This window comes from Humulus lupulus, chromosome 5 (assembly GCF_963169125.1).
Source record: "Humulus lupulus chromosome 5, drHumLupu1.1, whole genome shotgun sequence".
NCBI lineage: Eukaryota > Viridiplantae > Streptophyta > Magnoliopsida > Rosales > Cannabaceae > Humulus > Humulus lupulus.
The window spans coordinates 243,102,061-243,115,914 of NC_084797.1; the positions used below are offsets into that span (position 1 = coordinate 243,102,061).

At 33.6% G+C, this 13,854-nt stretch overlaps 1 protein-coding gene across 1 annotated transcript; it reads right to left on the reverse strand.

The window, feature by feature from the left end:
* Window positions 1-9,022: 9,022 nt before the first annotated feature.
* On the reverse strand, window positions 9,023-13,341 carry LOC133778672 (eukaryotic translation initiation factor 3 subunit B-like). Its single transcript, XM_062218674.1, has 12 exons — window positions 13,202-13,341; window positions 12,833-13,058; window positions 12,445-12,682; window positions 11,994-12,137; window positions 11,743-11,871; window positions 11,399-11,527; window positions 11,238-11,321; window positions 11,041-11,165; window positions 10,746-10,944; window positions 10,131-10,663; window positions 9,881-9,989; window positions 9,023-9,682 (listed from the first exon to the last, which is right to left on the reverse strand). The coding sequence occupies exons 2-12, from the start codon at window positions 12,952-12,954 to the stop codon at window positions 9,335-9,337; spliced, it is 2,160 nt and encodes a 719-aa protein (XP_062074658.1). The 5' UTR covers window positions 12,955-13,058; window positions 13,202-13,341; the 3' UTR covers window positions 9,023-9,334.
* Window positions 13,342-13,854: the final 513 nt, after the last annotated feature.

Here is a 13,854-nt window from a genome sequence, read left to right on the forward strand (position 1 = left end):
TATCACGTGAGTTAGTTTGTATAATATTTTGGTGCATAATTTTAGTACAAAGTACATATCATTACTCTATCTTAAGGTGCCCAACACCACATGAGTTATCGCCTCATGATTAGCTAGCGATACCCCATAATTTTTATTAAATTCAAATAAGTTGGACATGATATTGGATTACACCAACAACAGTATGTCACCTACTTGTGATATTGGGCACCGATCTTAGCAATTCTCTTCTTCATAATTGTTTATTTAACAACTAGCCTAGTATCTATTATGAAAGGAAAAAAAAAACAATTGTATATAGGATGTGCTTTTGATATTTCCAAGAAGATGAGTCAATGGTGGTATTTTTTTTTTGGAAAAAACATACAAATAATAATAGAAATGGTCATTTGTTTATTTCTTGGTATATTCCCTCGTATGATGATGTAATTGTATGATTGTTTTGCACTCCATTCAAAATTATTTTAGGATTTCAATTTTGTTGTTAAAAAAAGTAGGTTTTGATTCATGTCTAACTAGTTAGAGTATGACACAACTAGTTGAATATGTGTCTTAATCTATTTAGTTACACATTAATTAAAACACTTTTATTTTCACAAAAAATTTCATATCAATAATTTAGAAAAAGTATTATGGTATTCATTATTTCATTCTCAATGCAATTCTCGAATATTGAATTTTGTACAAAATTAGTAATATAGTAAATGTGACTCTAAATTTGTATTTATAAAATCATATTTAAATTGTAGTTAATAAGTTATGATTTTTTCTAATTAATAAGAATAATGAAGTACATAAGTCATAATACAAAGTGAAATATCATCCAACTAAGTAATCTCGTTTTATATCTGTAACTCATACCTGATAAAGCAAACCGCAACAAAATCAGACATACACTCGAAAAGCCAGATAATAAAACTTTATTTGGGATCAAACTCTATGATAGGGGTGAGCATCTAAACCGACAAACCGCGGTGACCGACCGCACCGCACCATACTACACCGCAAACCGCGGTGTCAAAAGTGTAATGGTTCGGTATGGTTTGTATTTGAGCTAAACCGTGCGGTGCGCGGTTTGGCGGTGTAAAATTTTGGTTTGCACCGCACCGCACCGCATACATACAAATATATTAAAAAAAAATAAACTTTACATATATATCATTTTTTAAAGTTATCCAATATGGAAGACTTGTATATTTTTTTTGAAAAATGGGAGACTTGTATTTTTTTTTTGTGTTTCACTGAACTTAATTGATAACTTGTGATGTTGTTTAGAACTTATTAAGGATTTGTTATGAACTAAGGATTAAGTATTTTTTTTAAAATTTAAATTTTGTTATGACATATTTTTTAACACAAACCGTGGAAAACCGCCCAAACCACACCGCAAAAAATGGTTTGGTTTGGTCGGTTTGGTGCAACCAAATCACACCGCATGGTGTGTTCTAGTTACTAAACCGCACTTGTGGCGTGGTGTATTAAAAAGTCTTCAAACCGCCCAAACCACACCGTGCTCACCCCTACTCTATGAATCTAAAAAAGAAAAGCATCTAACAAGCCCGGAAACTCTTCAGGATCAAAATAAAAAGGCTATTTAGGTTTTTTACCCTCGAACTATTACCACTACCGTATCGTGCCCCCTAATTTTTTCAAGCCGTTAAAAATTCCCCCCGAAATATTCACAGTAATGTAAAGAATGACTTCCGTTAACTTTCAACACATAATACTGACATGGCTCATTACATGCTGATGTGTCTTGGCCATGTCAGCGCCATGTGTGTAATTTTATTGTTTTTAAATATGGTTTTTATTTTTTTTAATGTATAAAAAATGGTTTAATTTATTAATTCTATTTTTTAGTGTTTAATTCACTAATTTTTAATATGATTATAGATTTTTTAATTTTAAAATTACACACATGGCGCTGACATGGCCAAGAACATGAGCATATAAACAGCCATGTCAGCCTTCTGTTAGCCACATGTGTTGAAAGCTAACGGAAGTCCTTTTTTACATTATTGTGAATATTTCGGAGGGAATTTTTAACAGCCTGAAAAAATTAGGGGGCACGATATGGTAGTGGTAATAGTTCGGGAGGTAAAAAACCTAAATAGCCAAATAAAAAACATCATATTCAAGGCGTTCGGTAGATTTGAAGTAAAAAAACAGACTATCGTTCATCGTTCTGAGTTGTTTTCTATTAAAACGAAAAAATATTCATTCATAATAAGATCCGATTAAAAAATCAAAAAACAATTAGGTAAATTTTGAGAGAGAGACATGACCTTCTTTATGTCAATTTGATTCTAAGGATTTTCTTTCATATTCCATTACATCACTCACACAAAAGGTCTCTATCCCTAAATAAGGACCATCTTCTTCGTCTTCTTTCTCCTCCTATACCTATTCCTATGCTTTAAGTGCACTAGAATCAAGAGCGTGATCTTTTTCCTACTCATGACCCGACACGTGTCACTTTCTCCACGTCATTTGATTGGTTAATCCAACGGCTGTTATTTAGTGAGGTGACGGGGCTCGTTGCCGGTCCTTGAGGGGGCAACTAGCCGGACTTGTTCAGACCCTAAACCCTAAAACTCACTTTTCTTTTTTATTTCTTTGGGAAGGTCAGGTCAGTCTCTGGTCGGACGGGGCTCGCTATTCTGTGGTGGGGCCCACTACGAGCTGCTGTGGTCCTCGGCACAGGTCCACTAGGATGCCACGTCATCATTACTGCTGGGTGGAATGATGACCGTGTCAGGTTTTGGTGATGACATCATACGTAATCACTTGTAAGTTAAAAGTACTTAAAGGGGTGTCTAGTTTTGTCCTTTTCGTTCGTAATGCTTTACACGTGTCTGCTCTCTTTTGTCGGCTGGTTTTGCACGTGTGAACTCGATCCTATAACAATGTATAGATAAATGAATGAAGGAATGAATGGGTGTGTGCGGTGTTGGGCTTCGTCAGTGGGCAAGTTTGGGTTTCTTTTTGTGGGCTTTTTCAAAAATGTCATAATTTTATTGGAAGTTTACATATATACCAATAATATAGAATACATTGAAAACTACGATTAATTTTAGATCTTATAAATTTACGGCAAAATTTAAGTCTCTTCAGTTAAGTGAAAACTCAGTTCAATTTTTTCAATCGAAACTGTCAATACTTTTCCAACTTTGATAAGAAACTTCATCAGTTCACAAATAATTGGTCGTTTATGCATGGCTGAAGCATTAGGATGGTATTTCTGAAGATCTTGTTTAATTGTTCGAAAAAAATAATTCTTGCTAAAAAAAAAAAAATCATTTTGTAAAAAACAACATTAAATAAAAAAAAGACGACAAGCATAAACGACAAGCATAAACGACAAGCGATGCAAAAAACGGAAATAATTGTGAAAACGAATTTAAGTTCAAAAAACGACAATGAATATAATTAGATCCACATATTCTACCAGTATTTTTTTACTTACAAATGTACAATAAATACATAAGAGAAGTTATGATTTGTTAAGGGCCAACTCTGAAAGAAATGGAATATATTCCTAACGGAAAATTTGAGTTTCGCCCTTATATTTTTTACAAATACGTGATCGCCCTTTATTTTATATAAATATGTGATCGATTTTTGTATTTTGTTAAATGGCAATTCGGGTCCTGTTTTTACAAAATTGATCAAAATAGTACCTTATACTTAATTTTGGTCAAAAAAATTTCAAATATAATATTTCATTTTCAGCTCATCGACTACTTTCTCCACTTTTCTCAACTCATCGCATCACTAACGACCTAATAATTGATCTTATAATTGAAAATATTTTGACTAAAATCGGGTCTAGGGTACTATTTTATTTTAATCCATTTTGTAAAACACAGGATCCGAATTGTCATTTAACAAAACACAAGAATCAATCGTGTATTCGAGAAAAACATAGGGGTCAAAATGGTATTTTACCTATTCCGAATTGTTGAGTTTGATACCCAACAATTATTTATGAAGTTTTTGCTACTGATATATACGAAATTGGGTATAAATACCAAAGGATTGACACTTGACATCTTAACGGGGTTGTTAAATAGTTAAGAGTTCTGTTATATTGGTTATTGATAGAACCGTCTAATTTTGGAGTTTGAGTAATTTTGCCGCCAATTTTGAGGTTTGCGAATATATCAGTATCAAACTCAACAATATGTGTATTTATACCGCAAATACTCCAATAATTAATAATTCCTTTGTGCTTATTATTTTGAATTATTTTATTAGTGAAATTTGAACATTGTGTTATTTCTTAATACAATATATGAAATGACAAATGTATACATTTTTTTATTGAAATAATAATATAATAAATAGTCTTTTATATTGTTTTGGACTTTCTATGTCAAATAATTGGATGAATATCCAATTATTTAGCACACATGGTAGATATAATAAATCATAAACAAAGAAATTTAATTCCAATTCCCACTAGTGAATTGTTATGATGAATTCGTTTTAAATTTTCTTCAATTCATATTCTCCTTTCTTACAAAACAAGGCAAAATTATAAATTTCTAGTGGCTTTTAATATTGCTACTTTTTAATTCTTCATGAAAGGTCTTTATCTCATTATTGTATATCTTTCACCAATTTAATTAGTTCACCCTTTTATTAGTTTCTTATAATTAAAAAAAAAAAATCACTACTATACTTGAGCTCATACAGTCAAACACCCATTAGGTAATAATGTCATATAGTTGACTGACAGTTAAAATTAAAATCTTTGCAGAGATAATACAAATTCTTAACTATTTCATTTTTGTATCATTTTGTTCGAAATAATCATATCTTTTTTTCCTTTTTCTTTTTAGTTTTCAACACACAAATAATCATGTTCTGAAGGACCAAAAAAAATGCTATGAGCAATTGAGTTGGAACACAATGTTTCTGTCCCTTTTACATAAATTTTTCTAAAATGTAAAGATTGCTTTCTCCTTGCATTTGGTAAGTAGAGCATGAAATTATGACATAAAATTCGGCTTTAATTAAGTTCACATTTAAGAGGCATGAATAATGAGTTGGAAGATAGGGAAGAGTAAAAAAAAAATCACCAAATTAAACATATATTTAGGGATCTCACCACTTAAAATTTGAGAAATGATCTTTTTTATGTATGAAAATATGTATATAAGAAAGGTTTATATATTTTTAGACCTTGTGTTTTGTCTCATTACCTGTTTGGATCCTGTATTTTCAAAAATTATTTTTTAGACCCTATGTTTTCTAAAATAGTTCAAATAGACCCTATACCCGATTTTGATCAAAGTTTTTTCAACTAAAATCACAAATAATTTATCAAGCTAACAACTCAGAACAAAAATATAGTCATTCTGCCTAAGAATGGTATTGTTATATTCAATTTTTTGTTCATCAAAATCAGGTTTAATGGCCTATTTGAACCATTTTACAAAATACAGGGTCCAAAAAATAATTTGTCAAAACACAGGGTCTAAAAAAGTATAAATCCATATAAGAATGTGATAGTAGTTGTTTGTCAAACTTTAAGTGGTAGTACAAACCCAACAAACAAAGAACATTTATTAGCAAAATTAAAGATTTTATATGTGATAGTAGCTAATTTGTCAAATTTTAAGTACGGAAACCACAAGGAAATAAATATAATTTGGAAACAAAAAATCTATACTCAATAAGGAAGTAAAATTTGATTAGTGGTGCTATGAGCACCTTAACCTTAACCTTAAGATGTCCAACGTCATATGAAGTAATATATTGTTATTGGTACAATTCAATATCAAATCCACATATTTTAATTTAATATGTAAGATTGAGAACCGCTAATCACTTATAAGAGCAACTCCTAGGTTCACTTTATTATTTAACTAAATTTTAGTTGAATTAACTTTTTAGAGAGCTAGTTTTATCAATTTCATTCCAACCATGCTCCTTATTTTAACTAATACATTTTATTTTAATAATTTTTTCTGAATTTAAATTTATATTTTTTTATTAAATAACTCATACAAAAAGGTAGATTTGAATAAAAAAAATTATTAAAAATTTGAATAGCTTTCCTACATTTAGCTAGTTCCTTCATGGCTCTTTATTTTTGGAGGAGTGAATATAAGGAGTAGTTGGAGTGCTATTTTTTATATTTTACTCCCTATTATAGCTAAAAAAAAAACTAGGACTTAGGCTCCCAAAGTTGAGGGAGAGATTCCTTGATCAAATTGTCTAGTCACAATATTTTGGTAGAAACTATTTGTTTAGGTTTTTAGGAATAAGTTTGGATATGTAAGCAACTAATTTAAATTTTATTATTATCTCATTTAGTTTTTGAATTTGGTATTGTTAAATCATTTTATTACGTGACCTGAATTTTTAATTACAACTTTCTAAAACAACAAGCCATGTGCTTATACCATATTCCCAAAGTAGAACATCTTTGAGAGACCTCAAAATTAGTAAAAATAAACGAGTCGTGTACCCAGGTCAAGTTCTCAAAGTAGAACATTCGATAGAGAACTCAGAATTAATAAAAAATAACAAGTCTTGTGCCCAGACCATGTTCCCAAAGTAGAACATCTCAAAGAAAGCTCGAAAACCATAGAGTCTAGCGAGCCATGTGCTCAAGCTGTGTTCCCAAAGTAGAATACTTGGTAGGGGTGCACATTGGTCGAATTTTCGGGTTTCGGGTGCATCGGGTTCGGGTTTCGAGTGGAGAAAAATGGTACCGAAACCGATCCGAAAAATTCAAGTTTTTGTGGGGTTTTGGGTTTGTTCGGGTTGGGCTGGGCCTATTGGGTTTTGGACCGAAAAGCCCAATTTTGCAAAAATACCATTTTTATACCTTTTTTTCAAAATACCTTTTTTTTTTCAAAAATACCATTTTTTTCGTGTTTCGGGTCTGAACCCAAACCCGGGTTCAAAAAATTTCAAACCCAAATCCAATCCGATTCTTGTCGGGTTCGAGTCGGATTTAACCCGAATCCGACGGGTTTTCCAAAAAAATGAGTTTTCGGGTTGCGAGTCGATCGGACTTGCGAGTTTTTTGAGTCAAATGTTCATCCCTACATGGTAGAGTCTCATACTCATGAAAAACTACACGCTTATATTGTTCACAAATCTTGCTAAACTATGCTTATTTAGTTGTCTTTAATATATATCTAGCTAACTATACTTATTTTTATTTGAAGTTTGTAAATAGAAATTTATAGATATGTAGTTCATGAATATCATTTCGCCTTGTAATGTGTCATGTTGTAGCTGATAATTAGGTTATGGTGCACATTATCTTACCTCAAATACACATTATCATTTTTTTAATATTATTTGCGTAGTCAAATCAATAAGTTATATCAATTAGTCCAACTTTTTGAATGATTTTATCACCACATGATTGAAAAATAATGGTTAAAATTTGAGAGGGGTAGGAGTGGAATAGTTCCATAAATGTATATATTAGTTTATTATTATTATTGTTATCATTACGGTTTTTAATATATATTTGAAGTTTAAGTTTTGTTGTAGTCAGATTTTAGTTAGATTTTATTGTATCAATTAGTCAATGTTTTGTATCAATTAGTCAATGTAGTCAGATTGTATTAATTAGTCCATGCTTCTATCTCTGCTTTTTTTTCTTTGATATATATGCTACACGTAAGTGAACCAAGTGCAAGTGCGTAGTCTGAAACTCAATACCTGTATAGCTCAAGCTGAGAAGAAGAAAATACATTGAAAATAGAGAATGAGACCAAACCCATTTCTCGAGAGAACTTACGTTTGAGAACAAACAAAAACACTGCAAATTGTATCTGGGTTAACTTACGTTTTTGTCTCACGGTTGAACTTTGAAAAAACTTAGTACAATGAAGAAGAAAGCATAACAGGGGATGGGGACCACACCCACTTGCACTTGGTTCACTTATGTGTAGCATATATATCAAAGAAAAAAAAACAGAGATAGAAGCATGGAGTAATTAATACAATCTGACTACATTGACTAATTGATACAAAATATTGACTAATTGATACAATACAATCTGACTACAATCTGACTACAACAAAACTTAAACGTTAAATATATATTAAAAACCGTAATGATAACAATAATAATAATAAACTAATATATATTAAAAACCGTAAGTGCAGGCGTTCCGTACGTCCGCACCAAAGAACTTCGCAATGTATATATATGTAGGCCCACAAATGTAATGTGTGCGGTTTATATTTAATAACAAAATACTATATAGACCAGGCTAGGATTGTTTTATCTTTATATAAAATTTGAAGTTGAGGCATGTTTAATATTTAAATATATATATATATACATGACACAACAATTTTTCTATAGGGGTTTCACTTTAAGCCCTACCGGTAGGGCTTTTAGTGTTTCTCGAACCGTGAACAGTTTTTGGCGCGATTTTTTATATGACCGTGTATATTGTAACTATTTAGAGCATTCTGCAAATTTTCATAAAAATCTTAATAGTGTATAGTACCGAAAACTAGGTTCAAACATGTTTTTCACGCGCATAAAAAAAATTAGTCATGCGTGCAACATGTTTGAATCTAGTTTTCGGTACTGAAACCATTCGGAATTTTCTGAAAATTTGCAGATGCTCTAAATAGCTACAATATACACGATCATAAAAAAAATCACACCAAAAACTATCCACGAGTCAAGAGTAATGAGAACCCTACCGATAAGACTTATAATACCCCATATATGTATATATATTATATGCATGCAAGAGAGATTGTAGCTGTTAGTGAATTGTTATTTACAACGATATCAACACAACACATACATTTGAGGGAATACCCTCTCAACAACTAAAGGAAATCTTCATAAATATCCCTCTAACGCTTTCTCACCAAACCCCTTTTGCTTTCATTAAAATTCCTTTTCTCGGTAAACATTCTTTTTTTTTTAAAAAAAAGAAAGAAAAAAGAAACGATAATTACCATGTTAGTAATTGTTATGCATTGTAACGTATACAAAGATTTTTGTAAAGAAAAAGACTTGTGCTGAGCTGAAATCTCTCTACTGCCAAACATAACAAAACAGGAATATGAGTGAGCCATGTTCTGTGCATAAGTTAACTCAGCAAAATTCTGTCTCTACTAAATCAAAAATAATTTAGAACAAAAATATATCAAGAATCAAGTTGTTTCAATCAAACTCCTTACAAAGAAAACAAAAACGCGAGCTGGTCCAAAATTCCCAGACAAAAAGAAAGGTATCTGCTATCTTGGATGGAGAGGCCTTCACTTCAAAGTATTTTTTGCTGGAAATTTCACTTCGAAGTTGAGAGAATACTGGTTTATGTTTTTCACTACTTCACTCCTGATCATATTCGAAAGGAAGAATCTCCTCGGTGGTTTCCAAAATTTCCTCAACTTCAACTTCTTTGGCTTCGTACTCTTCTTCATCATCATCACTAGCTTCTCCGTCCCTAAGCCTCTCTCTCTCCAATCTCTCTTCTTCATGCAACCGCTTCCACACGCTGACCCATTTTTCCCATTCTTCCTTCAACATTCTCCTCTTCTCCCGATCCTGCTCGCTTAATAGCATTGACACATCCTGGTCCTCAGCCTCGTACTTCTTGCTGTATTTTTTCAAGTTCTTTGCAATCTCTTCTTCTTTCTCGGGGCTCAAGAAAGGTGGAGGCCTTGGCCGCCACAAAAACTGTAGCAAATATAAAATAGAATCATGTCAAATAAAATCTCACTCGGTCGAGAAAAGTGTTAAAAAAAATAGTAGACATTCAAACGAATATCTGGCAAGCACCCTAATGTGACAATGTGAATAAAGATTATGGTAAAGTTAACTCACTTCTGTCTCTCAACTGAAAAGCAAATGCATATCGGAGATGAATGAAATTACCTGGAAGAAATGATCCTTCAATATCCGATAAAGCAGCTTTCCATTAAAGGACCAAATGTTAAAACCATTCTCCATCTCATGAACTGAAGTCACAGCAGTTGCAACATACCTAATTGTCACAAACAGAACTTGTCAGATGCAAGAAAGAAAAAAGTGAATTTGTTTGATTTGACAAGAAAGATGTATCAAATCCAAGATCAATATGAATAACAATGATTCCCTATTATGGAATTATAGATGAAAGAACTACCTTCCTGTAGGATCCCACTCAATGTCTGTTGCCATAAAATGCTCAGCAGTTGCCATGGTTTCTAACTCATCCACATTGTAAAATTCCAACTGCCCATTCAGTCCTTTCAATCCTGCTAGAATGATGAACCGACCGGTGGGAGACCAAAATAGAGCATTTGCTTGCTTGCCCTTTAGAGTGATAAGTTTGGAAACACGGCCTGTGTTATTACCACTCCGCATTGAGTAAAAGCTTACATCAGGTCTAGGGTTATCGCCATGGATAATAGCAAACCTGTGACCCTTTGGCTCCCAAGCAAAGGCGATAATCTTGTCAGTCTTATTTTCCAGCTCAAACACCTCAATTGGGATGTCACGCTCTTTTATCCGGAACAGCTCAAAGCCAGTGTATGTCGATTTCTTAGTCTTTGTATAGCGGTCAACCTTGACTGCAAGGTAATCCCCATTGGATTGCCAGTACATTTTGCAATCGCTGACACTGAACAAATTCTTTTGCCTAAGTTCTTCTTTACTAGGGATTTGATAAAGACTCACCTGTCATTTGGAGCAAGATATTAATATGCATATATGTATTTGTCAAACTAAAATAGTCAGCTGAGAGAAAATCTAGACTCACCCTGGCAGGTTGATTCCCACCCCCCAATTCAGGAACAAACAGGGCAAGAATTGGATCAGTAGGAGACCAACTGAAATCCATCACATTCTCGACCTTCAAGGATTTCTTATCAACAAGAACAAAGTTTTCTGTCTCGTAAACAGAGATCAGATTCTTTCCCAGCCTTGCAAAATACTTGTCTTCTTTTCCACCACCCCATCTGGAAAAATCATGCAATTCATGAATGTGTGATATAATAAACAATCAACCTGCTGAAAATACGATTGATAGTATCAAGAGAAAAAAAAAATAGTACTTGAAAACAGGCCATGATACCCCTGACACACCCCCACTTCCTGCAATTGCAAACTCATCTGTTGTTCCCTTGAAATCCCTCATAACCTTTCCAGTTCTTACGTCAAAAATATTGATGACAACTCTCTGCACCAAAAGTTCTCATAAATAATGGCAGCAAAAATAACTGCCAAAATTAACAAATAGCAAAGATCTCACCTTTGGCTCATCTGGACTGCTTGGTTCATGACTGCTGTAAGTTACCAAGTAGTTCTCCCCAGGGGAGAAATCAATTAGTCCAACCTGCAGTATGCAAATTAAATTGTAAAGACTAAACAAGAAAATAATAGCGCAAAAAATAGAAACCACCAAGAACGAACCTGGGGATGTGCATAACGCATTAACCGATTGAAAGTAGAGGCACCACCCCAAACTGCGGCACCTTGTCTATGAACGGTTGCCAAGTAAGTACCCAATGGGGACCATTGCACAAAACTTTCTGTCCAGTACTATAACAAAGAGAAATAATATTTCATTATTAAATGGTTATAAACAAAAATGATATATACATGGTCAAAACTCAAAACAGATAATACTATGCTTGATCAATCAAAGTTCATTGTCCATCTCAAAATTTGCATTGATAGTAAGATTGACCAAGAACTCACAGATCTCCTAAATCAGGAAAACAAAATAAAAACTGAATATCATATTCATTACTCACAGCACGCTTGTAAACGGGGTCAGGCTTCAACTGTCTGGCATCATTCCATAGCACTTCAGTATCTGTACCAGCACGAATCACAAACTGATCTCTGGCCTTTTCATCAGTAAGCCATTGTTGAAGATTTTCCTGCAAAAATATCACAACAGCCACAAGAAGTACAATCAACAATCACGAAATTATAGCTGTCCAACATTTATGTCCGTTCTGTTCAACTTGCTATAATCCAATAATACAGATCTGAACATTACCCCTGGAGTATAAGGCACAGCTTCAGGAGGGGCCCACTGGTCCGGAACTTTCATGAATTTCTCAAAGTCATCAAACAGGTTGACAGCAAAAATATGAGATCTATCCAACTTGTACCCATTAGTTTTCAGGGCTAGCTCAGCTTCCTACAAAGGTGATAATAACAAAGTGAAGTGAATGAGAAACAATGATTACCCGAATTTCGTAAGCCAATTACACAATTAACAACTTACATACTAAAAAGCTTTTCACAACCTAGCCACAAAAGTAAAGAGACAAGGATTTGTCACCACTATTATTCCGCACAATGAGTTTTATGCTTTAGCTCGGTAAATTAAATTTTCAGCACAACATAACAAAATCCCAATAAAGTATAACTAATTTGATGAAACTGTATATCTTTGAACAAACGATTCGTCAAAGAAAGAAAACAAAGAGAGTGAGTGAGTTCACCTGAGGGGTATTGAATTCAACAAAACAAAAGCCTAAGGTTTTATGAGTCTCGGAATCAGTAGGCATCCAGAAACCATCTTCCTTGATTACACCAATCTGGCTGTAAATTTTGCGAATTACACCCTCCAACTTCTCAAACTTCTCCCGAGGAACCACCGGAATATTATCGACGACTATAATATTACCAAACCCGGAATCGAACTCCATATTTTCATCCCGGAAAACATCTTCATCGTCACTGGAAATCGAAGTTCACATACAGTAACAAGTAGTTAACAATATGCGTTTTCTACTCAATACAAACAAAACGGCTTCACGTTTCTTCAAAATCAAAACTCACAGCACAAATTAAACCCGGAAATGATTAAAAATGAAATTGTAAGGTTACCTTTTAATGCCAAAATCTTCTCCATGAGGAAGGCGAATAGAGTCGATATCGACCTGCGACAGATCTATGCCCAACCTTTCCGCCGTAGTCTCTACCTCATTGAGTAGCATGACGTCCGCCATGTTTGTGGTACAACTTCGCTCTCAGAGCCTTCCTTAACTGGAAAACTAGGGTTTTAAGATTATCTGGAGAGCTCTCCACTGATACGTGATAAACTTCAGCCTCACTACAAACGCAAATGCAGTTATCCAAAGAAATTAATTTCCATAGCAATCAAAGTCATCAAAATCAAATACCAAGGATATGGAGCTCAGTTCAGAACAATTATTCAGAAAAAATAAACTTAACAAATGAAATATCACAACTCACGCTTGGAGAGAGCTGAGCTGCCGTGCTCTGCGGCCGTGCGTGAGGAGGACTGAGAAAACGCGACTGAGAGGGTGAGGAGGAGAGTGGCTGTCGAATTTTAGGGTTAGGGAAGCTGAGAATTTTAGGGTTGTGTATAAAAAAATTAAAAAAATATTTATATTTTTATTAAAAGGAATCGGTTATAATGGGTTGGGTTGTGAATTACAAGGCCCATTACCGAAGTGATTGTTCGGCCTGTTAACTTCTACCACCGAATGGGCTTCTGCCCAGTAAGGATTGGCCTATTTCGGCCCGTTTTCAGTGTGGGTTACAAAAAGAGAAGTTTACATGAGAAAGATATATATAGTTTTTTAATTTATGGGAAAAAAATAATTGTACAAAATATGTTAAGTTTTGGAAAAAAAAGTTTAAAATATAGTAAATAAATTATCATAAACTTAATTTTCTTATTTTTTCTTTTCTCCTCACGATCTCTCTCTCTTCTCATTTATTTCTTTCTCCTCTCCCATTCAGTGTCCATCTCAGATTTCTTCCGGCGATGCTACCTTCGCCGCTGCCTCTGACGACGACGAACTGGTTTTTCTTCTTTTTCTTCTTCTTTCTTTCTTTCTTCTTTTTCTTCTTCTTCTTTCTTTCTTCTTATTCTTCTTTTT

What these genes read in the sequence shown, in the direction of transcription:
- LOC133778672 (XM_062218674.1), bottom strand. Translation starts at nt 12,954, where the DNA reads ATGGCGGACGTCATGCTACTCAATGAGGTAGAGACTACGGCGGAAAGG. An exon ending in CTGTGCCTTATACTCCAGGG is followed by an intron (nt 11,872 to 11,993) that starts GTAATGTTCAGA and finishes ATATTTTTGCAG; the next exon opens with GAAAATCTTCAACAATGGCT. An exon ending in TGCGTTATGCACATCCCCAG is followed by an intron (nt 11,322 to 11,398) that starts GTTCGTTCTTGG and finishes TGCATACTGCAG; the next exon opens with GTTGGACTAATTGATTTCTC.